The 27,003-nt window shown below is 47.6% G+C and overlaps 1 protein-coding gene across 2 annotated transcripts in view; it reads right to left on the bottom strand.

The window, feature by feature from the left end:
* LOC138521781 (uncharacterized) overlaps positions 1-27,003 on the bottom strand; it is a 227,619-nt gene that overhangs the window by 126,606 nt on the left and 74,010 nt on the right. Inside the window, exon 2 of one of the 2 annotated variants that reach the window (XM_069634855.1) lies at positions 9,895-9,987. The exons of the other annotated variant lie outside the window; for it this stretch is intronic. Within the exon in view, the coding sequence (XP_069490956.1) occupies positions 9,895-9,987 (93 nt within the window). The remainder of the gene's footprint in view (positions 1-9,894; positions 9,988-27,003) is intronic. 2 annotated transcript variants of the gene reach the window in all.

Raw genomic sequence — 27,003 nt, 5'->3', positions numbered from 1 at the left:
GATGCAGGAAGACATCATCCCGAGGAGGGACTTGATGGACCTCACCTTGGCCGCGTCGGCCACCAACATCCGTTGCACCTTGCCCAAGATGGTCCTGGTCCTCTCCTCCGACGGGGAGGCCAGAAGGGACACTGTGTCGAGCCTCGCTCCCAGAAACAGTGCGACTTGCGCGGGCACCAGGTGGGATTTGGCGTAGTTCACGGAGAATCCCAGGTCCGTGAGGAGTTGGACGGTCCTTGCCGTGTGGACCACGGCGAGCTCCCTCGTCTTGGCGCGGATGAGCCAGTCGTCCAGGTAGGGGTAGACGTGAATCCCCTCGCGGCGCAGCTGCGCCGCCACCGGTGCGAGGCACTTGGTGAAAACCCTGGGTGCCGACCGCAGTCCGAAGGGAAGGGCTTTGAACTGGTAATGACGCCCTTGGACCACGAATCTGAGGAATTTTCGGTGCCCCTTTAGGATGGGAATGTGGAAGTAGGCATCCTCCAAATCCAACGACGATAGGAAGTCTCCTTCCTCCAGCTGACCCAGGACGTGCTGGAGGGTGACCATCCGGAACTTCTGCGCCTTGATGAACTTGTTCAGGCGTCGCAGGTCCAGGATGGGGCGCCATCCTCCCGTCTTCTTCTTCACGAGGAAGTAACGCGAGTAGACTCCGGAGCCCCGAAGCCTCTTTGGGACGAGTTCGATGGCGCCCTTTCTGAGCATCGCCTTTACCTCCAGGAGAAGTTGAGGGACGTGAAGTTCTTTCCTGGCCACGGGGGGGACGCGCGGGCACCTTCTTTGAAACTCGAGCGCGTGGCCCCGGGCCAGGGCGTCCAGCACCCAACGGTCGGTGGAGATGGACTCCCACACGCTGACGAAGCCCGCCAGCCGGCCTCCCACCGGGGTGCTTCGGTGGGGGCCCGACCCCACGGCCGGTTCAATCCTGCTTGGACGCGGCCTTGCCGCCTTGGCCTCCTTGGCGACGACGGCGGGGGCCGCCAGACTTGCCTCGTCCTCTGTAGGCCTCTTGCGACGACGAGCGGGCCGCTTGACGGTAGGAAGCGAAACCGCCGCCGGAACCTTTGGAGGCGCCCTTGCCTCCGCCGCTCCGAAAGGGCGTCCGCCGTTGCTGCAGTACTCCAAGGGCCCGGGCCGTCTCAGTATCCGCCTTGATGGCCTGAAGGGAATCGTCCACTGTCTTCCCAAACAGGTTGTTCCCGTCGAAGGGCATGTCCAGGACCCTGGTCTGGACGTCCTGCCGAAAGTCCGTAGCCTTGAGCCATCCGCGACGTCGAAGGCAAACGCCGTTGCCCATCTGGCGGAACCCAGTGTCGGCGATGTCCGTCGCCACGGTGATGGCGTGGTCCGAGGCCACCTCACCTTCCTGCAGGATCTCAAGGGCCTCCGCCCTCTTGTCGTCCGGCAGAAAATCCAGCAGGGGAGCTATCTTGTACCAGAGTTCCCTGTCGTAGCGGGCCACGATAGCCAAGGCGTTGGCCGCTTTAATCGTCGTCGCCGCCGACGAGATGACTCTGCGTCCCATGGCATCCAATTTCTTTCCCTCGCCGTCCGGCGGGGAAGTCGACGTGGAGGCCGCACCCCCCCCCGCTTTCTTCCTGGCTGCCGCGGAGACGACGGAGTCCGGGGTAGGCTGCGCCCGGAGGCATAGGGGGGCCGAGTCCGGGACCCGGTACTTTTTCTCGTACCGGTCTCTTTTCGCTGGCGTCGTGGAAGGGTTCTTGAGGAGGGAAAGGCCCTCATCCCAAATGTCGTCCAACAGAGGCACTGCGAGGACCGTCTTCCTCTTGGTCTCGCGCCGTTGGTAAAGGAAGCCTTCCTTTTTCTTCTCCTCAGGGCAGAGTTGGAAAAGCTCGGATGCCCTGGCGATCATTGAGTGGAACGATCCAATCTCGTCGGGCGGAGAAGCCCTGGGGGGAGGCGACGACGGAAAATCCTCGTCGTATGCCTCGTCGTCCGTACCCGTCGCTGCCGTGTCAGTCCCCGTATCATCCCCTCGGGTGGACGGGGAGGAGGGCTGGACGGGGCGCGACGGTTGAAAAGGAGGCGGTGGATGGATCCTTCTTTTCTTGGTAGGGGGAACACCAGAAGGTCCCGGTTCTGGATCCCCCGACGGGAGAGGTTCCTCCGTCGGTAACGGTAGTCTCGTCCTTATCTCGGAGCATAAGGACTGTATAGCCAACAAAATGGCCGCTGAGTTGTCTTGCGGCGCTGGCAGAGGGGAATCCGACGGGCGAGCAGGGGCCCCGTCGGTATCCTCGACGATGTCGTCGTCGTCACCTGCGTCGGGGCCCATTCCGACGGGCTGGTCTTGTTCCACGCCTAGGCCGTGGCTTAAGACCTCGATCAGTTCCTCTTCTGAGGTTGAGGCCGAATCTACGACGACGCCCTGCCCCCCCTTCTTCCCCACGGAGGGTTTCACGGGGGTCCTATCGATGGGCACGAAAGAAGACTCCCTCCGAGGAGGCAGGGAGATTCTGGGCCCCGAGGCCGCCACCACTGGTGCAGCCTCCACAGGCTGGGCCAGGGCCGCCGCGACCGTTTCGATAGAGGGCTTGGTCGAATGGATCAAGGCCTTCACCACCTTAGGTGCGCTCACCGCCTTATCCTTGAGGGAGGGGGCACTGCCACGCTCCTCCTCTGCCTTAGAGCTCGACCGGGGTCTCTCCAGGAGCTTCGCCGGGTGCTCGGCCTTCCTCTTACCCGACCCAGAGCGTTGGCTCGTGGTTGATGGTGCCGGGGAGGGTGCGCCCTGCCTGGCGCCCGTAGAGCCCGACCGTTCGGCGCTCCCGGTGCCAGCGGACTCGCGGTGCTTGGCCTTATGTTGGGCCCCCGTCGCCGGGGCGCCCTCAAAGGTCTTAGAAGACCGCTCAGATTTCTTCTTCTCGCCAGACGGGCTCTTACCCTCCAGCCAGCTGGCGAGACGTTGATGGCGGTCCTTCATGGTCCGTTCCGACATGTTGCCGCAAAACGCACAGTCCTTCTCCACGTGCGTCTTGTCCCCATGAAGGCAGTAAAGGCAGAAAGAGTGTTCGTCCTCCTTGAAGACGTTCTGCAGCTGGCATCCAGGGCAGGCCCTGAACAGCTTTCCGGGCGTCGAGCTTCCCTTCTCCTGGGCCATCTCCGAGACCGGGCCTGAGAAGCTTCTGGAGTCCTCCGAAGTGTAGCTCGACGAAATCTTCACCCTTGAGGGGCACAGATGAATCCGACACGGGTCCCCGTTGATCGGATGTAGGATCGGTGGAGCTTGAGGCTCTTTTGACCGAAAGAATCGAAGTTTTTGTGAAAAAGCGCGAAAAAATAGCACTAACGCTCGAGAGCAATAGCACGAGGATCCCAACACATGAACGTGCGGTAAAATCTGAAGATGGCTGCCAGAGGCGGTGCTTAGGTAGAGGGCAGTCATTGGCTGTGGTCAGTATGACGCAGAGACCAGTGATTGGTTATTACTACGAAAGACAGATCAGAAACGAAACTGATACTGGTTTTTTCTTTACCGAGGATTCCCAGCCTGACGACGGGGAATATTCATGAGCATGTGAATCCATGCCAGACCCCATGCTGGAGAAGCAGAGTTCTACTTATATGACGTAGATTACTTTGGAGCCTCGTCTTCCTTCTATCTATGAATATATCAAATACATTGCTATGGGGCTTTCACCATAGGCAGTACACATTCCAGTAATCTAAAAGTTTAAAAATCATTGCCCATATTAGAACCCAGTTTCAGGTCAGGTCAGGACAAGAACTTAGCAAAGAGTCACATCTATTCACATTGGTCTCAAACTACATAATCCGATTACCCCAAGTATTGACTGTAATGTTATGTAAGAGCACAGGAGCAATACTGCACTTCTTCCGTCCGAAAATAGCCAAAGCTTTCGATTGTCACTAGAGGAGGAGAACTCTGGTAAATTCCTGTACATGTTTCTTCAAATGGGGATTAAAAAATATATAATCAATCCGAGAGAAAGCACTCCCATTAAACCATACAGACAGAGGAAGGCACTGAAATGGGGTCAACATAATTTATGTCATAGTTGTCTATCACCTTTCCCTATGGAATGGCCACCACATGACAGAGGCGTACATCATACCAATACGTCATTCTCTGTAAAGGAATCGTAAATTACCAAACTACAATACAAATTAAAATCCCCGTCCACAATAATACCTGCTTTCAGGCGTGCATAACTCCATTCATCAAATATAATCTCCAGTTGGGACTGTATAACCTGAGTGAATTTACCTCCAGGAGGATCCTACAGTACAATAATCTGCCCAATAAACACATTCTTACATGTTAATATCGCACTGAGGATATAAAGGGATTTTATATCAGCGCTAAACTCTGTTAATATAAAACGAGATTGAGCACCAATACATAGCCCACCTGAGTGTCGTCCCTTCCCACACTGCACAGCGTGTCTAACAATGGTAGGCAAGGCATCCTGTTTCCCATTCCCTTCCTATCTGTGTCGTAGTTCTTGCACTATCTGAAATGTCACCAGGCAGAGTACAATAGTTAATTTCACATTCTTGTTGTTCATGGCCTGTACGAATGTCATTGTATTTTCCCTTGTTCCCTCCCTTGCCTTGAAGCGCTTTGAAACACATTGGGTATAGGCGCTATATAAATACATTATCATAATATATCCATATACAGATTACAGATTGCCACATCAACAAGTTTCCTGGAATGCAAAAATGACACATGAAGTCATCAAAGTCCAGCCCTTAACACTCATTTATCCCACGAAGGTTAATGAGACTGTACTTTCAATAGTTCGGAAATCCATTGTACCAACTCTTCGTCGCAGGCTTTATTAATTGCACGATTAGTATGGGCAACATAACAAGCTGAGATGTTCTGTGGAATATTATATTACATTACATTTATTATGCACACTATTGGCACTCAGGCATAAAGGCACAGACTAGAAAAAAAGACGATACAACAAAAAACAAGCACAGAAGGGCAAAAAAAGAAGATGCATATTGTATACATTTGCACGTGTAAACCGCTCATCGCCCAGGTTGTTCAACATAGGGCAGCCCCTATTTCTAGACTGCAGATTTTTTTTGCACACTATAATATCGAAGCATAGCTTCAGAAATGGCGCTGAATGCAACATGATCAATTAAACAACAGGGGAAACAGATTGCATTATTGCCCAATTATTTTCACGGTGTAGGTCTGGTAGTTCAGGTGAGGGACAAAGTGAAACTAATAAAGCTTTTTTCCACGATTTAAAAAAAAAATGTGTATATATATATATATATATATATATTTTTAAGGGGCTTTCTGCCAAAGTAAATAATTCCACAATTTTCACCGATTTCCCCAAATTGTGAGAGGACGACTTGACGAAGTTCGAGTCCACTTTGTACTCTGCAGCGCCATGTTTCATAACCAAACAAGCTAGGCTGGCCGTGCGCTTGAACATTAGGTAAATACGTTGCATCGCCACCCACTACAGGCAAGTTGGAATCGGGCAAATCAGCTCCCACAGGAGGACCATCGAGCCATTTATCCATTGGGACTTTCAGGCAAACTCCGTGAGCAGGTTTGGTAGGGGCATCTCGATCTTGGTGTAATGAGATAAAGTCATATTTAGGTGAGGACCTGATGCATGCAATATTCTCAGAGTGTGTTTCGGCAATGGGGCCCACATTTGTACAGGTTTATTTGACGTCCCCGTCTTTTCTCTTCACAGTTTTACCTTTTTTCTTTCTTAACCACCTTTTGTTGTTGTGCTTGCGTAGATATCTTTTGCGCTTTCTGTAGGAGACCTCCTCCTCATCAATAATGGGATCAAGTTCCACCATGTTACTACTATCCATTCTGATATTCGCTGCATGAAGGGGGTGGCCGTTACCCATTTCCTGCGCCACTGACTCAGCCACCATAGGCTCTATCCTAACTTACTCCAACCGGTCGGGCAGCACATTACTAAAAGACTTCCCGAGTGCCATTAAAAGTCATATTGCTGTTAGACAAAATAATGTCCACAATTATGGCTATAACAGTACTTAACTCACACTGTTCCTTCATAAGTGACGAACAGAGACCAAAGACTGTATCCAAGGTAATCGCTGAGGCCTCTAGAGAAGCTGTATGTTTCTCAGACACCACAGACGAAAGTGTAGTATTCTCCAATAAAGTCCACTCCCGACTACAGGTGGAAAGCTTGTCAGCTATATGGGTGAGATTAGGGAAGGCTGACAAGTTGGTCCCAATAATATTATCATACATGTTAGCCTCCAATCTAGATGTGCTTGGCCAAGGCTGACCCAGAAATTCCCTTTATAAGTCGAGACCAAGGCTTACTAAAGAGTGGTCCTCCACCAACGAGGTGGATGCATTAGTGTTCGCTGTAGGCGGTTCCTAGTTGCCCGCCTCTACTCCCAATGACTCTGTATGGAAGTGTGAAGCAGGAAAGAAACCAGTGATCTTAGCCTGAGCACTGTCCACTTGTGTCCCTTTATCTTTTTTAGGTTGTTGCGCCATCGAGATTTATCTTTCTTAGGTTGTTGCGCCATCGAGATTGAAGTGACAGTCATTAGAAATCTGGCTATGATTTCTATTATTGGAGCCATTCGTCTTGCTCCGCAGATGGTAGACGCAGGTCTCTACGGGCATAACGATCTTACTTAAAGCAGCTATACAAGGCGTGAATCACATTACGAGAAGAGTCTTCGGATAAGCCACTGCTTATCCCCCGCAAGACAACAGAATAACACTCTACGCCAGAGCGTGCGCAAGAAGTTGAAATACACTTCCTAATGAAGGGGTGGCCTTTTCTTCCTACCGCCAATCAAATCGGAGGTTTCTCTACAGAGACAAGAATCAAAGCCTCAGGATCGTCAGCAAGACAGCACTCCCTCCGTGTACTCTTACCAGTGCAAACAGCCTTTGATTTAGGCTGCTCTCCAACACTGGCGCTTCTTGCCGCACATGCCAGTAAGATGAACCGCTCCACACGGTACAATAGGATTTACCGGAGCTTGGCTCAAACAAGACCTGTTTCACCAACCGCCCTGTCAGACATCTCAACAGCAGTCACAATACACTAGCCCATGTAAGCACTGATATAATATAAACACCGGCCGCCACTCTTGCCTCTCTGCCCAGAAGGGCGTCTGGGTAATCCTCAATTAGGGTAGCTCCGGAGGCCTCTCCCCTACTCAGCTCTTGTCTACGGGGCGAGGAGCACAGGCGCGCAGAACGGTTTATGGTCATTTGTTCGAAGATTCGAATAGCCAAAGTTTCGAAACAAAAGTTTCGAAATCAAAAGCTACGACATGCTATGTTTAACATGGAAAGTGCATTTCGTTCGAAAACAATCCATCGACAATAGTCATGGATTGGTTTCAAATTAAATGCACTTTTACATGTTAAAAGTAGCATTTCACTGCCTTTTTGTTTGTAACGTTGAAACGTTACATGGAGCTGTCCAGTGCTGAAATTACAGGACTGGACAGCTCCATATAACGTTTCAAAGTGTTTTGGGTATATTGGCATTTAATTGCCTTTTTATTTACTTTGAAACGTTACAGAGCTGTCCAGTCCTGTAATTTCAGCACTGGACAGCTCCATGTAACGTTGCAAGGTTTTAGTGTATATTTGGGGGGGGGGTGTCACCCCCACGCCCACCTCCCAACCCTAACCCTAACCCAAGTTTCGAAAGGCAAACTTTCAATTTTTTTTTCGATCAAATTGTCATTCGAAACTTTTGTATTTCGAAAAAAAGGATTCGAAAGTTTGCCTTTCGAAACTTTTCTATTCGAAAAAATGACCGGACACCGCGCAGAACAGCTCACTCAGCGTGAGCTGGGCACTACAGCAACGGACCTCTCAAAGGCCCTCTTCGTGTCACAAACGATCGTTTAGCCGCACTGAGAGCACCAGACGCTTCCGACAAGTAGGATACTATTTTTTAAAAGCTCATATGTTAGCTCTACAAGAGGTTAAATATACATACAATTCTAAATAGGAATACGCAAATTCTTAGTGTGCTTCAATTTATCAGTTCAATGAAGCACTCATTTGCATGTGGAGATACTTGTGTAAGACTGTTCGGAAGTTAGCCTAATCTTAATCACTTACACAAGAGTAATACGAAATGGTTCCTAGATGTTCTAGGGGTAGACCCACAAAAACAATGCTGCCCAATAGTAAACCTTTCAGGAGCTCACACATAGTGGTTTCTCTTGCACTAAGCACAGAAATCCAATTCTCTCCAGAGCCTTGGGTTGATTATAGCACTACTCTGCCAAAGCCCTAAGTGGCTCTGAAAAATGGGTTATGATAAAAAATCATGACAGATTGGTTTATTGGCTCCCACATCTTCCAGTTGCTAAGATGTTACCAAGACATGAGAAGTGTAGGCAACTGCCACATCAGTTTGGATGTTGTCTTTGCAAGATTTGATGCACCCTTTGGATTACAGCGGACAACTCCTATGGCGACAGTTGAGCTGGTGCCTTCTTTAAGATGTCAGTTGTTGTATCAAGTACAGCAGGGTCTCATCCTTTTGCTTCGCGTCCAAATATCTTCACATTCACTTGCTGTTAGTGGTTCTCGAGATCATCAATGTTGCACTTAAATACCATTTTAAGATCTTTTGAAAGGTGCGTTTCTTTCGCTTCAATCCTGGAGACCTGGTGCTCTACTTCCTCCATAGGATTCATTAGTTCAGTAAATCTAGCATCCATTTCTGTGCCTTATGAGTTCGGTACACGCGTTGATGGAACCTTGAGATGTTTAAGTTAAATTTCAATGATCAGGTTGCCTAGATATTGACAGCCTGTTAGTCCTATGTTAATACAGTGAGATAGGTTCCATCTCCCCATCAGGACTCATTTTTTGGTGAGGCCATGGTGCTCATCACTTTTGGTCCTCTCCGCCACACGTGGTAGAAAACAGGAAGAACCTTGTTGTTGCAATGGGATAACTGTATGCAGGAGGACTATGAAGCAATAAATAGAGATTCAACTCAAACAGAAGCATGAAGTGGTACTGTCCTTGTTACACAGCCCCTTCCTTCTACAACAGCGCATCAGTAGCCCCAGATATGTGTGGACCAACAATGAGAGTGCCAGCACAAACAGCAAATGAGTATGCACTACGACCTGAAGTGAACCTTCTACAAAAGCAGCTGAAATTCCACCTGAACTCCAATCTGGAATTGGGAAGAGATTTGTGTTCTTCCAAGCATCAGAGTTTCAGAGGTAAGCATGGTATTAATCAACAGAGTCTAAGCACAGGCAAGATGCCGGCGCGTGGTAAAGAATAAGAAGCATCAAATATATATATTATGTATACATACATACATGCACGCGTGTGCACGCACACACACGCACACACACCCCTCCACCTTTACCATCTAACAAGCCCATTCGGCAGATAGCAAGCAATCAGTACTAATGTTTAGGAAAATGGATTGGGTTTGACCAAATTACTTCACAATCATACATGGCATAAGGTTGTACAGTCTGCAGTGTTCTGAAGTTCGAAAATGTATATTTCAATACAAATTAATTCACAACTGATAAATTGCATTGTCATATGTGATTTTGGATAGAGTTTACAAAATAAAATTGTATCATTTTGAATTTCATTTGTAAAATGTATTTCTGTACACCAATGTTACCTGCCAATTCTTGAAATAAATAGAAAACACTCCACGTCATGCTGTGTGTGGAGAGGTTACCAGAAGAACAGTCTGAACAAATACATGTCATAACGTGCAGGTGATGGGTGCAAATCAGAACAAGATCCTCCAAGATCCCTCTGACACGTATGCCATGGTCTGTTAGAAACACAAAACTAAACACTGCCATTATGATCCATTCCTTTAATTAATTATCTGCTAAGTACTACGCCCTTACCTCCAGCTTTGTAACATCCTCCACTTTATTCCGCAGCCCAACAACATCCTCCCACGGCCTCTTTATTGTGTGCAGATATTTTTTAAACGTGTCCTGGGAAAGAAAAATGTTTTGTGTTGCAGAATAGTTTAGAATAACAGTATATTGTGTAACCACCAATACATCGATTCATGTAGCCATATACTGTGTATGCATAATGTGAGAAACCAACGGGTGTCTCACCCGCTAGTCCTCAGGGACTTGTCATCCAGGTGGCCAGAACACGGCCATCACTTTTGGATCCAGTTCCTGGGGGTGGACCAGTGTGGGAGGATCACCTGTGTGAGGGGTTTTATGGGAGTGGGGGTGAGGCAACCGATTGGTGAGACGCGGTATACCCCCCTTTTCTGTTCATCTACCCATCCTATTTTTTAGGATACTCTGAGATCCCAACCCCTGACCCCTTACACAAACACTGGGCTGAGGAAGAAGGTGACTGAAAGTAACCAAGCTAACTCTGTCACATTGTACTGGACATGTCCCGTTAATCGGGTCAGGCAAAGTCAGCTACTTTACACTTGATACCAGTTAGCTCTCCTCACAAGAATAAAAGGCAACACCTAAAGACACACACAGAGTAAGGCGGAACACAAGTACGAGAACCTCCGGGACGAAGGCTCACCTGATGGAGCAGAGCAACAGACCAAGGGACGAGAGCAGAGGGCCGAAAGTTCCAAGGCTTCCATACTGGAAGTCGTTGCCTCAGACAGACCGCGAAAGACACGTGAGAAAGCCATATCCCACAAGTGAAGATTGCATTGTGTTTCAAGGACGCCAGCGACCCTGCCGGGTGAACAGCAGAGTTGTGGAGGCGAGGTCAAGCCTGTGCTACTAACCTGGACTCATAAATTGGAAATCGCAAAACAAGAAGCGCACACAGCCGGTGAGTTGGCAAGCGACCTGAGAGACCGGTGTGTGTTAAAGCGAATGAAGTAGCAACATTATATCACAAGTAACCGCTGTATACGTGTGGATGATATGCAAAGAAAGGCAGACCAGTGAATGAACTTTAAACTAAGTAACAGAGTGGTTCGGTGAAACGAAGTAGCCCATTTGAAAGTCTCTGTGAAAGGTACATTGTTTGAAGCTAAAGACAAACAAACAGTAAAAGTCAAGTGAAGAAGGCTAATTTCTAGAGAAGGGAAGAGTGAAAGTAAAACAGTAAACGTTGAGTCGAAGTGGTCCTGCGGTGGTCTGTAAAGAAAGCCACGCACATTCAAAAGACTTCGATATCCGAAAGTAGTCCAAGCCCGACCGAGGGAGACCCAAAGTATAATAAGCTTGGGGAAGGGAGCCCCCCTTGCAACTTTGTGTTGACCTTTATCGTGGGAGGTCTTAGCCAGACAGAGGGGGGCCCACAAGAACTGTGTGGTGAACGGTCTGAGCCCGGCAGAGGGGGATCTTTGTGAACGTTTTGGTTGAAACATTATTTTGGAAGTCAGGGAAAGGGTTGGATTAGAATTGAAAAGGAACCTGTCTCTCCCACACCACTAGAGATGCTTTTGTTCATAGATAAAAGATTACCGATTAATACCACTCCACCTTTAATAAAACATGTTGTGAAGGAATGGCATAAAGGTAATGAGATCCGGGGGGTGAAAAGGTTTATTGTGTGAAGATTCATGTCTATGGAAAAAACAGGCTGTGAAACAGAATAGTAAGGTCTTATCGTGGGTCTCATGGCAAAATGCAGGTATTTGGAGAATTGGGCAGGTCTTTGATGGTCAGAATATGGTTACCTGTGAGTTTCTACACTTTAAATATAAGCTCAAAGCAACTGTGATTTGTCGTTATAATGCTTTGCAGGAGCTTTTTGGTGTATTGTTTTCGCAGTTGAATGCTGCAGTGCATGCACCGCCGGTAATTTTCCTTCTTTCTAAGTCTGTACCTTTATCTGCGTCTACCTTGTATAAGCCAATTATACCTTCTGCATCCTGTGTGGCTCCACAATGTGGTAGGGCAAATTGGGACTCGGATTTGAATAATTCATTGTCAGATATTGAATGGAATCGTGTGTGTGCGGGTCCTGTTAAATATAAAGTGGATTTGGATTTGTGGTATACACAACAAACAATTAATCACTATCTATACTGGTCACCATGGAGAATGAAATCTTGCAAGTTGAGTGCTATAGACACCTGTTGGAATTGTAACAGAGAGGTGGGTAGCACGCTCCACATGTTGTGGTTATGTGGAAAAATACAGATATTTTGGGATAGTGTTTTCCAGAGGATGGTACTAGTTTCGTGCTTACCTATACCTAGAGACCCTCTCCTTGGTGTGCTAGGTTTGATTCCATTGGGTATTGGACTCTCTAATAGCAAAATGTTCTGGTTATATAGAGCCCTTCTCCTAGCTAAAAAGCAAATTTTAAAATTCTGGAAAAGTGATGCTTCTCCGAATACTGAGGATTGGTTGCAAGGTTTGTCCCTGCTATCCAGGAGAGAGAGGGTGTCCTTTAAAGCAAAGGAGCAACTCAACAAATATGAGATGATTTGGGGGGCATTTAATAATCTCTATGCTTAGTTGTCTATTGTAGTCTAGGAGAGATTTAACAAAAAAAAAATATATATATATATAGATTTTCTTTCTTCTCCCATTTTAATTTTTTAATTTCTATCCTTGATTGTTCTTTATGGATAAAGTTAATGATGGAATTGCATAAGTATTACTTGAACATTGTGTTATTGTATTATATTTTGTTGTCAATGTGAAATATTAAATGTATAAATAAAGTTGAGAAAAAAAAGAGAAAGAGACTTTAACGTAGAAGGCCAGGCGGGCTTCGATCCACGGTTTTCAACTGTGTATTGTGTTAGAAACCTAGCCAGAGTGCGCTATCCTGCCTACAAGGATCGCCTTATTCCATGAGGTCTAACGTGGGGAGGAGAGCTGGTTCAGCCCCATTATCATTTAAACACTGATTTTTCCTTTTTGCATAAATTTCTCCTTTTTACACTTTTTGTACAATAGATAGGTCAGGCATTATGTTTTGTTAGCATAGGCCATTTTGATTTGACGTACTCCACTAGGACTGTTTTGTTTATCGTTTGATGGTCGAGACTACTCCCATCTTAGTTATTTCTTTGGGGCAGTAACTCTCATAAACCGTTACCTGAGACAGGCATTGATGACACATTTTGTAAAATAATAATAATAATTCTAACGATAGGAATATTCTCTTGAAGGGTTCATAATGCCATCAGGTTGTCTCTACATGCCATTCAGTCCACTCAGTGGGGCAGGTTCCTTTGGAGGGGCTTCAGCCATACATAGTGTAAGTGCAGAGAGGCTCCCCTTTCCGTATGCATAACTGTCACTTTTATGTGGGCCTGCTCAGGGGCCTCACCTTTCTAAGAGGCCAAGTGAGTAAAATAGGAGGTGGCAGGAAACTCATACAGGGTTTGAACATGGCACAAATGTGAGCTTTTCAGAACCCGATTGTAGCCTAGAAGAGTCTCGTTAGCTACATTCGACTGACAGTCCACCAGGTGTAATGTTATGTTGATTTATACTGCACACCGCTAGCACCCAAAGGCAGTCTTCAGGTGCTCATGTGGCTTTTCAAGAAAGAGGACAGGGTTGGTTAGTGAGGGTATAGGCATAGGATAGGTTCAGAACCAGGAGAAACTGGCATTTGTGTGTGTTGGTTGCATCTGGGTTGATTGCGTCACTGGTTTGTTGTATCCGTAAGGGTGAGGCCCAATGCCTAGGTTGTTTGCTCTATGTGAATGGCTGTTATGTTGGGTGTGTATTTGTGTTTTATGTGTAAATTGGCAGGTACTTAAGGTTATGGTTGTCCACGCTGGCTTGTTGTGTCCGTAGGGGCAAGATCTAGTGCCTGGGATTGTTGTATGCAAGTCTTATTTATGTTGGGTGTGTGCTTGTGTGTAGTTTGGCTAGCCCTTTGGCGTGTATAGTACAAGGGAAGTGTGCAGGAGAAGAGCAGGAGTGGGGTGTTTAATACATTAGGTACTCTCAGTTAGGTACTCTCAGTTCTTCTAGGTGGTTAATCTTCAAAATTCTATCAAAAGTGACGCATGGCTAATCTTCACAAATCTATCCGACTGAGACACATTAATAATCTTCTCAATATGTCTATTGTAACATTTCCTGCCCCCAAAATACATTTGGGCACAACATATTTAGTTTCCCCCAAAATATATCTAAATCCTGCTTGACGTCTTCCCGCCCCTAGTATACATGTAGGTGCGCCACATTTCCTTCCACAATTCAGTACAATGGCTAACTATGAAGCGTATCTCAATGGCTGATTATGGAGGTAGCACCATTCAACTCAGAGGCTGACTATGTTAGCACTGTTTACATAGTAGTAATAGTAGTGAAAGAGTGGCTGGGTTTCTGGAGCATAGTAATGGTTGTGCTTTCTGCCCGTATCGCCTTACAATGGCTAGTTATAGGGCGTGGTAATGTTCAACATAAATTAGCTAAGGTGCGGAATACAATGGCTAACTGTAGGGCACAGCGCAGTGATATCTCAGAGCGCAGCTGGGGAATATAACAAGGCTATACCAACAGTAAAGATGTGAAGTATGGCTACCGTACATAATGTAGGCACCATCTAGAGTATAGCTATTTTACACACTTAGAATGAGTACCAAAATGGCTACCTTACACAATTAGGCTATATGATAATAGGTAATAAGAGTGGTGGGGTTTTACTGGAGTGCAGTAATGGCTGCACTGCCCGCCCAGAGCACAAGTACCTTATCATTCGCTGCTGGTTGACTTCAGCAGGCTAGGCTTCCCAGATGAACAAGGGCAAACAGGCAGTGGAGCTGCTTCTCCGGGAGCTGACTTTTGTCTTGTGGTCCTTAGCCAGTGGCTGCCTAGGGCAGAGGCTGCCCAGAGTGAATGTTTTAACAGGGTCACTTAGCCCAAAACGAGGACGGTGGGCAAATGTAATGAAGAGACCAGGAAGCAGGGAGGCAAAACAGAGTGCAAAGAAAGTTAGAAATGGACACCCAATGGAGCGAAGGGGTCACGGCAGAGGGGCTACACCTACAACTGTGCCAGGTAAATCAAGTGGCTTGGTGCTGCTATGTGCAACCTGGATCCTCATGTAAGAAACTATGGGCCTCAATGTCCAATCGGAGGACGGTGGGCAGGCAAAGGGCAGGGCGGAACGAAGATACCAGAAAGCAGGGAGGGAAAACAGGCGGGCAAGAGCGCAAAAAAAGTTAAAAATGGACACCCAATGGAGCGAAGGGGTCGCGGGCAGAGGGGCAACACCTACCACTGTGCCATGTAAATCAACGGGGCTCAGGGCCGCTATGCCATAAGATCTATTTGACACCGCTAGAAGACATTTAAAGAAAAATAGGTCATACATAAAGGGACACAATACAATTTAAATCTCATGTGAAGTTGAATTTTAGACTCACTGTGTACTAGCTTATTGCTCCCCAGAAGTGGCCCCTACTTACGTGGCAATGACTGACAGCTAGGAGCTTATTTTAGATCCTAATCATCAAATCTTTATTTCAATCCCCGACATTGATAAATAATCAGTCATGATTCTGTGTGTATTGGTCTATATTACTTTGCAACTCTGCCTGCTCCTCCTGCCTTCCCTATTTTTGGTCTATGCACCTCTCTTTGGTGAAGGGGTTGCAGTCCAGTTAGCTAAAAATATTTTGTGTCGAGCGATGAGGGCGGGAGTGAAAAGCACACACTAGCCAAGACAAAAGGTGGGAAATGTCACTATTGACTAGAAATGCAGTGATCCAGCAACGCTGGCCTCCTTATGTCTCAACCGGTAGCTGGAAGATGCCTTGTAGTTCCTTGGCCAGAAGGTTGCCAGCAGATGAAGGTACAGCAAGTCAAACTCTGATCCGGGATTCTGTGACTGGGTATTATTTAGAAACGCCCACTGTTCTCCCCATGTAATTTCTGTGTGCATGGGAGTTGTACTGCGTCACAGCTGGTAACATCTAGGTTCTTTCAATCGCTGGCCAAGAGCACTAATGTAGAATTTACATGCATTTCTCTTGCTGCCTTGCCTGAACACCGCCCAAGCCCCAATACACCCCATGTTTGTATCACACCCCTATCACCAATACCAGAGTGGTGATTCCAACATGAATTCCTTGCAGGACTCTGCGCCAGACTTCACCCTCCACCCCACCACAGCAAGTGCTACAATATTAGTTTCTCCTGCCATACTGAAGTGAGAAGGGCTTAGGGTGTGTAGTGTGGTTAAGCATGTCAGAAAGTGTACAGAGCATGTCACAGGATATAAAGGGCCTGGCTGAAGGTGTTCAGTGCAAAGATGAAGCTGTGCATGCCACAGCTGTGTGCATGCATGATATTGCTGTTTGTGCAGGGCCTGTCTTTGTGCGTGCAAGGTACCGCTGTGGGTGTGCAGGATACCATTGTGGTGTTCCAAGATACAGGTGAAGATGTGTAGGGCATGGCTGTGGGTGCGGAAAACAAAACTGTGGGTGTACATGGTACAATACCAAACAGCAAAACCAGCTAAAGCGTACCTTGAACTAGGCCGCCATATTTCCACTCGAAATTGGCATGTGCAAATAAGATCAGGTTGAGTAAGAAATCATGCGCATGTGGAAAGCTATGGAGTGCTCAGCCTCCATGTGTGCTCCATAGACTCTGTGCCTCTCCCCCCAGTAGTAAGCACATTTTTTTAAAAATCACATGCCGGTGCTGCAATAAATTCCATTATGAAACGAAAGCAAGGCATGCACTGCCTGAACATGCGCCGAAGAGTGACCCATCATGGGAGCAAAATCAGTAGTTTAGTGGCAGATCACTGAGGTGGTATGCATGGGTGTTCTATAATGGGGAAACAGTTTCTTGCAATACTGAGAGAGTGCCAGCTACTTGATGTGCAGTAGACCGCACAGGTCCTGCTCTTGTGGGCCGGAGCGCTACTACCAGGTGTCAAATGTCTGGCAAAGCAGGATGAGCATCTAAACTACTGCAATCACCCCAGCCAATGTCCTCAACCGATTGGGATGGCCCTGGGTAGGAAAGACCCTAGCGGTGGAGCAGTCCCCCACTGGAGGCACGACCTTCAGCTGCACGAGATCTGTGAACATACAGACATGTGCTAGAGCAAGAGGCTACAGTTTTCCATTGATCACTTACACCCCTGCTTTTCAGCCAATGCAAAGATAAGTCTTATTTGTCCTCCAACGCCTCTGTGATTGTATCCCTGTTAAATTAAAATGAGCCATCAAGGTCTACAATTCGAATGGCTAGTAGCAAAGTGCAAAATCTGCACTCGCCACTGGCTAGTGATATTTCACTCTTGGCGATGTAATGGTGTGTTGTGTGTAGGTATAGAATAGAGGTGGAGAATGTGGTTGGCTAGTAGCTTGCAACTTGAGTTTTTGCTACCTACTAGGAGTACTGTGACCCATGATGCCACCCTCCATGCTTCAGAAGCTGTACCCTATACTTTTGAAAGGGCAGCAGCATCCAGTGCCAAGGGTACCACTTGCAGCTCAGCCCCTGCTGTGTATTGTGAGGACCCAAGAATGAGACACGGACACAGAGAAGTCAGATTTGTGGTTATAGACCTTTATTAAATAATAAGGGTTTGGAAAATACATCACTGTCCCTACCTCAAACAAAACTAAGGGTCTGTCCAATGTCAAGATGTCCAAAGCAAAACTGTCTGTGTCCGAAATACTATCCTTGCCCTCACATTCTATTGTAACTCTAATGTGTAAAGAGATAATGGGCCTCATTACAAGTGTGGCAGTCCGGAAACAAGGGTGCCGGTAAACTTACCGGCACCCTTGTTTCCAGACCGCCGCAATACGAGTCTGCCTGCCGGGGCCACTGCACCTGACAGGTCTGATCCTGACAGGCGCATTGGCCCTCTTAGGCAGATTCTTCATGGAAGCACCAGCAACGTAAGCAACGGTGCCAGCGCTTGCGTCTCCCTACTCCCATGGAGTCCTATGGGACTGTATGGGAATGGGGAGTTCCAAAATCGGGCGCCTGACATCCGGCGCCGCCGGGACTTGTAATGTTCCGGTAGCACCGGGAAGTCAGACGCCAGATTCAGTGTTATGGGGTTGGCAGCAACCCGCCTGTCGTACGGGCGGGTTACCGCCAACCTCGTAATGAGGCCCAATGTCTTTAGTCTTGAAAGGTGCGCAAATGTTAAAGTTCAAAGGAAATATAAGTAATATATGTACTTCAACAGAAAAGTTCCCAATGGATCAGGTTCACAAATCCAGGGAAGGTCTTCCTTTCCCTGGGTGGTTGTTCAAGGTTTATCAAAACTTCAAAAAAGGCACAAAGCTTCCTTGGTGGTTTCTTAGTTAATAACAAAAAAACAGTTTAATTGGCCTGGTATACTCTCCTGCCAGGGCTTTCAAAGTGCTTTCCTTTGCATACCTGGAGATTTGTGCCTGCCTTGTATACTCTCCTGCCAGGGGTTTAGCATGCTTTACTTTGCACACACTTGCAGATTTGTGCCTGCCTAGTATACTCTCCTGCCATGGCTTTTTATGTGCTTCACTTTACACTTACTTGTAGATTTGTGAATTTGCAAATGTTCAAGAGGCGAGGGGTTTTCTTCTCTCGCCCCCCCCCCCCAACCCCTTGGCCTCCCTCAGGTTTTGCTTCCCAAAACACTTCTTTCATTCCATACACAATTATTTAGTGTTCTTTGGTATCATTACCAGTGTCCTTCTCTTTCTTTCTAGGATTCACCAGCTTTCTGCCGTGCTGTTCAGGTACTTCACGTTCAGCCGTCTCAGCCTATCTTGGTGCTCCAACTCCAGTTTGCAGATCTATCGCCCTCCGTGTCCTTTGTGACTCCTGCTTGCTGCTTGAGCCTCTCTCTGTGCTCCTGTGGCTGAGGCGCTGTTCTCTGGTTCCTGCGGCTGCCTGCCTGACTTGCCTTCTGTCTCTGGTCTTGCCTTCTGTCTCTGATGTGGTCCCAGCCATATTATCTCCCTGAGGCTCACCTCACCCCATCTGGTCCTCCCTCATATAGCCACCCCAGGGTCAGGAGCAGGTAGCAGCTTCCGTCCCCTGTCCCCATAGGAGTGATGACATCAGATTCATCATAGTATCCTCCCTCCAACATACACCCCTGGGACCATTCCTCAGCATTTCTAAGCTGTGGGGGCTGCTCACTATTATATCATACTGCAGCACAGAACCATTTCCCATATAGCTCCCCATCTTACCCCCTTTTTGTACACATTGCCTGTCCACTTCCACACAGGTGTTAACTCACAGCTGGGACCCTTGATTAAGGACTCTTCCTCCTGCAACCGAAAATGCTGCTTGGTTACGACAGTTAAATAAGTGTACCTACTGATGTAAGTCAATTTACCCCTGTTATCACGCATGCATCCCTTCCGCGGCCTGTGCAGAGTAAGGCAGCATTATCCCCCACTGATCTCCATTACGCGTGATCTCCCACCACTAACACCCAAGTCCATTCCATGCCTTAAATGGGCTGGTATATGGAGTGCCATTCTTAGATGAAGGGAGTACTGGTACTTTGAGAATAAAATTGGACTAAGATTCCAGACGAAGAGCCTGAATCTTGCTCTGTGAGAAGTCATGCCGCTCCCTCCTTTCCCCCAGACTGTGTACACTTTCCTAACCTTTCTCCCCCTCCATCCATGAAAAGCTAGAGTGTTGGAGTAGACTTTTTAGGTCCAAACACAGGAAAGAGGTTCACACTACGTAATTGTACCAGGTCATGGTGCGGTTGGGTTAGATGCAATGTTGCAACTAAATATGTCCAGTCCCTCCTTCCCAGCCCAGGAGCAGGAGCTCCTCGACCAGGATCAGCCCCTGCAAGAGCAGCGGCAGAGGCGTAGCCAGGATTGTCTAGCATGTGGGGCCTGGAGCTAATGTAGTTGGCCCCACTGCAGTGACATCAACATATGTAAATACCCATACAATTCTTCTGAGTGGGCATTTACAGATTTTGGATGGGTCTTGCCCGCTCAGGCCCTACCCTGTCTACGCCTCTGAGCAGCGGGCTCCCAGCACTGAGATCATCTGATCTGTGCTATATTAACAGCAAGCGCTGTATTGGTTACGCCGGAATTCGGAAAATTCATCTGCACGAGCACCCGAGCTTCCAAATTTGAAGCAGCGCTGCTGCATGACACAGAATAGGCTGTCCGCCTAAACTGAACTGGGAAGGCTACTGCTGACTCCTGGACACCATCAAGGTACACAAGGAGTAACACGCTCCAAGATGGCCGCCCTTTCTTTCCTGGCAGCCTCCAGAGCCTAATCCATGCCCTCAACAGCCATTGCCACCCGTCGATTGGCCGCCCAGCCTTTTTCACCCCGGTTTGGCCGCCGGCAGGCGAAGCCGGCCCACCTCCCCAACGCCCACGGAAACAAGGCTGGGACCTGTTCCATGCCTGTTACATGCCGGGTCTGCCGTCTGCCAGTCCCCCTGGCCCTCACACCCAGCTCCACACTGTACTATCCTGCTTACTCTGCCTGGACAACGGCGCATTTATCTTGTATCCTGCATTCCTCCAGGAAGAGCCACTGTCCCGGATCTACTCTACATCGACATGCAGCTCAAGCTCCTGAAGTAAAGGGGTAAGCCACCTAATAGCCCACGGCATGCTCCCACTACCCAATAAGCTGGCTACCCCTGTATCAAAACTGGTGCTATGGGCTACGGGATCAGCTAGAAGGTCAGCAATGTCTTCGTCTTCACTAGAATTACTACATTCCCTGATCACCTCCTCCTCACCTGAATAGTCCAGTTTCTTTCTGCGGGTAAGTCCAATGTAAGGTTTCTTCTTTTTTTGAAGATAGGGTCTACCTCGGAAGGAAGCCACCGTGACTCCAAGACAAAGGAAACCCTCGGTGACCCCCCTCCGCGACAGCCAGAGGGGAAAAAGCCGTTGGATGGCAAAAAAACCCTGGATCCGGAGCGGTTGTGAAGGCAATGGAAGTCGCCGGATCCGTAGCAAGTAGGAATACCCAGGGACCATGAGGTCTGCGCGTCAGTGCTGACCGAACTGTAGAAGGTAGCTGGATTCAGGCAAGTACCCCACAACGTGGAGGACAAGCGAGAACGGAGAATCAGAGATGTTCGAGGGAACCCAAGAGAGCGAGAAAGAGCTGCGGGGGAAAGCAGCACGGGAAGCAAAGGGAAAAGGCAAGCGGAACAAGGAGAGAGAGAGCAAACGGGAACGGGAGGAGAAGGAAACAAACAGACGCCGGAATGGCATGATAGAAGGACAAACTGTCACAGGGAACTAGCGCAAGCAACGGGGACGAGAAAGAACTCAGTTGCAACGCGCAGAGCCGCCGGCTGCCGAGTGAGATATACAAACGGCGGCGGCCATCTTGGACACAACTAGACCGTGGCTAGTAGACGGAGAAAAACGTAATGGAACACTGTAATGGCGTCCCTGTTTCCACCTTCGCCACAAACGCCCGTCACCGGCGGCAGTGACACCCTGCTCTGCGCACCACGCGCTAGTCCCATCCACCTGCTCGCTACCCTACGAGTATACCCGTATAGTGCTTGCAAGGTTCTGACGACTACAGCAGTCACCCAAACCCTGCATGCCCATTGCATCCTGAACCCACCTGAATTGCCTTAACTGCGCCTAGCTGCACCCCATTGACATTGTGTCCTTACTCGTTGCACCTGCCTGTATTGCCCTGTTTGCACCTGCCGGTATTACCTTGTTTGCTGAGCTTTGCACCTAGCTGCACCCCATTGATATTGTACATTGCACCCTGCGCCTGCCTGTATTGCCTTGTTTGCTGAGCTCTGCACATAGCTGCCCCCCTCCTGACTTCTGCCCTAGCATCCACCTACACTGCCATCCCATCTCAGCCCCATGCTCACCATGCATCACCCTCAAGCAACCAGTCCACCAGCCACACCCCCCACCTTCCCCTGCAACATCCCCCCACCTACTTTCTACCTTCCTTCTTCACCAAAAGCAACATCAGAGCCACCAATCCTCCACCCTCTACAACATCTTACACCAGACCCACTAACATCAGGAACCAACTCCTGGGACTCCGCTCCAGACACCCTAGCACTACCCACCAAGCACCACCCAACTCTCCCATCACCATAGAAACGACCACCCTTATGGCCAAACCGTCCTTACCCACACCAGCCTTGACACACCCCAATCCTACCTCACCAGCACCACACAAAACCACCCCCGCATCATCCCAGGCCCCTCACAACCTACAATGTGCCCTTATTAACGCTAGATCCATCCCTGCCCATGCCACGGAAATTCACGAACTCCTCATTAACCTGGACCTTGACATCCTAGCCATCACGGAGACCTGGCTTCATAGCACAGCAGGGCCAGCCCTCAACCTTGCCATCCCACAAGGCTACTCCATCATTAGGCAAGACCGCCTCTCCTCAGTAGGAGGTGGGGTAGCACTCATCTTGAAAGACCACCTAGAGGCCAGACAAACTACATCCAATTTGGGTGACACCACAGATTCCGTTGCTATAAAAAAAAAATTGCACTCTCCCCTAACTCCACCATCAACCTCGTCTACCGCTCACCTGGCCCACTACTGGAGTTCCATGAGAACCTCCTACATCGCCTAACGGAAAACCTAAAACTCACCTCCAAAAGCATCCTCTTAGGCGACCTCAACCTAGGCTACAACGACAAAAAGGATAAACCAGCCAAATCTCTCTCATTAGCCCTAAAAGAACTAGGTTTTGACCAAAAGATAACCTCACTCACCCACAACAAAGGCTGCATCTTGATTGGGTTGCCACAACTGCCACATAGACATAAGCTCCATCACACCGACTCCTTGGTCAGACCACCACATCATTCACTTCCTCATCCCAGCCGCAACCAAACCTAAAAAGCCTGACCTCATTCCCCCAGCACTGGCAAGATGCGTGAAGAACCTTACCAAAGACAAGATCACACCACACCTCAGCGCCCTCACAACTGACCTTAAGTCCTCCGGCCCGTCAGTGTTAGCAGATATTTATAAGAGCACCTTAAGCACTACCATTGACACCATTGCCCCACTACAGAACAAAAAAGCCAAAACAGTGAAAGACTCAAACACCTGGTTCTCCCCTGAACTTAAACAACTCCGCTCTCAGAAAAGAAAAGCACTGAACACCTGGCAGAAATCACCCTCCCCAGCCATCATATCCTCCTACAAATCAATCACCTCTCAATACAAAAAAGCCATAATCATAGCCAAGTCAGCCTCCTATAATGAAAGAATTGCTAATGCAAGCTCAGAATCCAAAGAACCCTTCGCCATTTTCAAAGAACTTACCACACCAGCCACCAAATCACAAGATATTGTTAAGGACCAAACTTGGTGCCACTCCATACAAACCACCCTACTGAACAAAATAGAACTCCTACAAGCCAAAATCAAGGAACACCACAAAAACCTATCACAGCACCTAACCACCACATCTGAACACCTGCACACTCCCAGCCCAGTGCTCACTTCCGACAAAGCCCCCATAACTCCCTTCAAATTCAGGGAAGTAACAGAACTGGAAGTCATTGAGACAATGAACAAGATTAAACTATCCAACTGCAAAGGAGAATCCTGTCCAACCAGTCTCATTAAAGACTGCACTGAAACACTCGCCCCCTTTCTCAAAACCTTCATTAACGCTTCCTTCAACGCCAACTCAGTTCCAGACAGTCTAAAAGAAGCCTGGGTACGCCCCCTCCTAAAAAAAAACACTCTTGACCCAGAAGTTGCTAATAACTACAGGCCCATCACCACCGTGCCTTTCCTGCTCAAGATCCTGGATAAAGTTGCTTACACGCAAATCCAGGAATATCTTGAAACCAACCATATCCAAGGTAAAAGACAGTCAGGATTCCGACCAGGTCACGGGACTGAGTCAGCCCTACTTGACTTCAAAATTCAACTTGGGGACATCATGGACAAAGGCAAACCGGCGCTCCTTCTACTACTGGACCTGTCCGCAGCCTTTGACCTTGTCAACCATGATATTCTAGGCATGCACCTAAAAAATGAAGCACATTTTTCCCCTAAAGCTATCGCTTGGGTGGCCTCGTTTTTAAATGGGAGACTCATGAAGGTCTTCTCAGACACTGCCTCCGCAACGCCCACCATCATACACTGCGGCGTCCCTCAGGGCTCCTGCACCACCCCCACACTCTACAACATATTTACCCTCCCACTCTTCAATGACCTTGACTGTCGCAACATAGCGTACACCAACTACGCGGACAACACGCAGGTACTACTCCCACTAACCGGAACCTATGATGAAGATGTGACAGCCCTAACAAAAATCTACACAGCCATCCAAACCTGGATGGCTGCCAATGGCCTCTGCTTAAATGGGGACAAAACCAAGATTCTCATAATAGGCACCAGCGAAACTCTCAACAAACTCCCCCCTCAATACAAATCCTTTAACATCGACAACTCCATCATTACAGTTTCCAAGACAGTCAAAACCCTAGGTGTTCATCTAGATGCCTCTCTATCCATGTCCCGCCATGTCAACGCCATTACCTCTTCCTCAGCGCTCACCACTAAGGTGATCAACGCAGTCAAACCCTTCCTCTCCACCAAAAACTGCCTAGCTATCGCCAGAGCCACAATAGGTACCAAACTGGACTACTGTAATGCCCTCTTCCTAGGCACCTCTCTCAACAATAAAAAAAACTTCAAATCACACAAAATAATGCCCTCAGGGCTGCGCTGTCCATTCCTAAAAGGGAACACATTTCCCAAGCTGGGAAAAGATACCCATTGGCTACCGGTAAAAGAACGCATACTTTTTAAAGCCATGGCTATCACACATAGGTGCCTTACATCAGAAGCCCCACCCTATCTCTCCGAAAGAATCACACTCAACACCTCCAACAGACCCACCAGAGCACACCGCGCAAACCAGATCTATGTTCCCACGTTCAAAAGAACCAGAGCTGGAGGGTCTAGCTTTCAACACCTCACACCCAAAAACTGGAATGCCCTGCCTACTTCACTAAGGAACGAAGAATCTTACACCACCTTTCGCAAAAACCTAAAAACCTTTCTATTCTGCTAATGTTTTCAAACCAACATGCACAGGTATGCCTGCACTGTAACCAAAGCAAAGCATAACCTTCTCCTAACACCTGTCACTGCACGACTGCTACCTAATGTTGCAACCTACCTATGCTATGTTAATGATTTGCTATGTTAAGCTCAAGCCTTCTGTAACAGCGCCACAATGCCTCAGGGCAGCTATGTGCGCTTTATAAATGCAAATAAATAAAAATAAAAAATGTGTTCAATGTAGTTGGAAGAATTGAAATGAGTGTTACTTTGTGTTTTAGTTGGACACATTTTAGAATCACAGTATGCAGTAACATGAGTAGCAGTAGCATCGATACAATATATTGTGCAAAGCGCTGAGAAATATGCTGTGGGGAACTTCATGCATGCAAGAGAAGAGTTCATTGAAGGGGAAACCAACATGTGGAAATTAAAACAATGGTTTAGATTTCAGACACATTTAGGGCATTGGGAAATATTGGGTTCGCTGTGGGCACATGGAGACATCGTACAATGCAGAGTCTTAGCAGGCTGCAGAGTCCCTGGATTCGCAAAGATTGCTTTTTGCCTGGTTTCGAAAGCTGGATGAATTAGGTCTCGAAAGGGGGCAAGAAGCGAACCGCAAAGGGGCAGTTGTGATAACATTGGAAAGGGTTGAAGGCGAGAACGGAAAAGAAAGACATTAGTTAGAGCTTTATGATCAGAGTGGGTTCTTAGATGCGAAGTGTAATTTACCAGGGAGCACAAAGGCTGTATTTTGATGACCAGAAAGGTCCAGTTACATGGAGGGTTACATTGAGATCTGATGGTTTATGGGCTTTCAGGGAAATAAGTAGAATGCATGCCGAAGGCTGTATGACTTGAGATGGCAGTCGCAAATAGGATTACGTGATGGAATGTAGGGAAAATGGAATGTGACACCAGGGCAGCTAGGAGGATAAGGATGTTTACTGCTACTTCAAATGGGTGCTTATTTATTTCTCTCCCTCCCCGGGCCTTAACATGTTTATGGAAAGCCTTGCACAATCACTATTTGGGTTGATGGGTTTCTGTTGCATGGTCTGAATAATAAACTGAGCTATTCATGAATGATACATTTATTATGTGGAGTATGTCATAAATGACTATGAAAGAAGATCACATGTCAAAGGGTTTGTACTTTATGAATTGTGAATGTATCCAATGGGGTTTTAGAGCTAGGGGGATTAGATTACATTGTATTAGAGTTAGCCAATGGGGGGCTGGGGGATAACTAACAAAATATGTGTGATTATGCAAATTGACTAACTGGGCATATAAACTATAACTTTGCTGTCATTAAGAGAGAATTAAGTTAGTTTTCAGCTCCAAGGAACAGACTAGCCCCTCCCGATCGTTAGCATGCAATAAACTTGCCTTCCTGACAAAAAGTGCATTTGTTTCTTTGCGGAAGCAGTTCTTTCGCATTAGAATGTTTGAGTCGCTTCCTTACATTTGGTGACCGGCCGACATGATGTCTAGGCTTTCCCGTGTCGGTTGTCCTCTTGTCACTCGACTGCAGCTTTTATCTTTGGAATGATCAAGTTTTCTGTGCACAACAAATAGGCTAAAAGCACCAATTTTAATTGAAGACCTGTCTGGTCACTCGGCTATGAGGTGCCACGGTCCAGTCGGGCAGGTTTTTGAAAGGGCATTGCTGCAGGAATCTTCGAAGAACATCTATTTTGTTTATGTGAGTGCATTCTTGCGAAGAAACCGGGCGGGGTGGTGGGGGTATTTTTTTGCGATTGTACAAGAGGGGTGCGGAGTCCGAGAGGTTGTTGAATTTTATTTGGAGTCAGGAAGTTAATTGGAATTGCATGAAAGTGTGAGATTTGACTTATCGTTGTGACTGTAGGATGAATTGTTCCATGTTGTAAGTTTCTTTTTTCTCCTCCTTGTTTATTATTTTTTGGTAGTGTAAGACAAGTCCCAAGCTTAGTAATAAAAATCAATCCAAAGAGCCAGAAAAGAATGCACAAGATATGAGAAAAACAAAAA

The sequence above is a fragment of the Ambystoma mexicanum genome, chromosome 13, assembly GCF_040938575.1.
Source record: "Ambystoma mexicanum isolate Mex_15411 chromosome 13, UKY_AmexF1_1, whole genome shotgun sequence".
NCBI classification, from domain to species: domain Eukaryota; kingdom Metazoa; phylum Chordata; class Amphibia; order Caudata; family Ambystomatidae; genus Ambystoma; species Ambystoma mexicanum.
The sequence above is the reverse complement of the archived record's forward strand: the minus strand, read 5'-3'. Positions and strand labels throughout refer to the sequence as shown.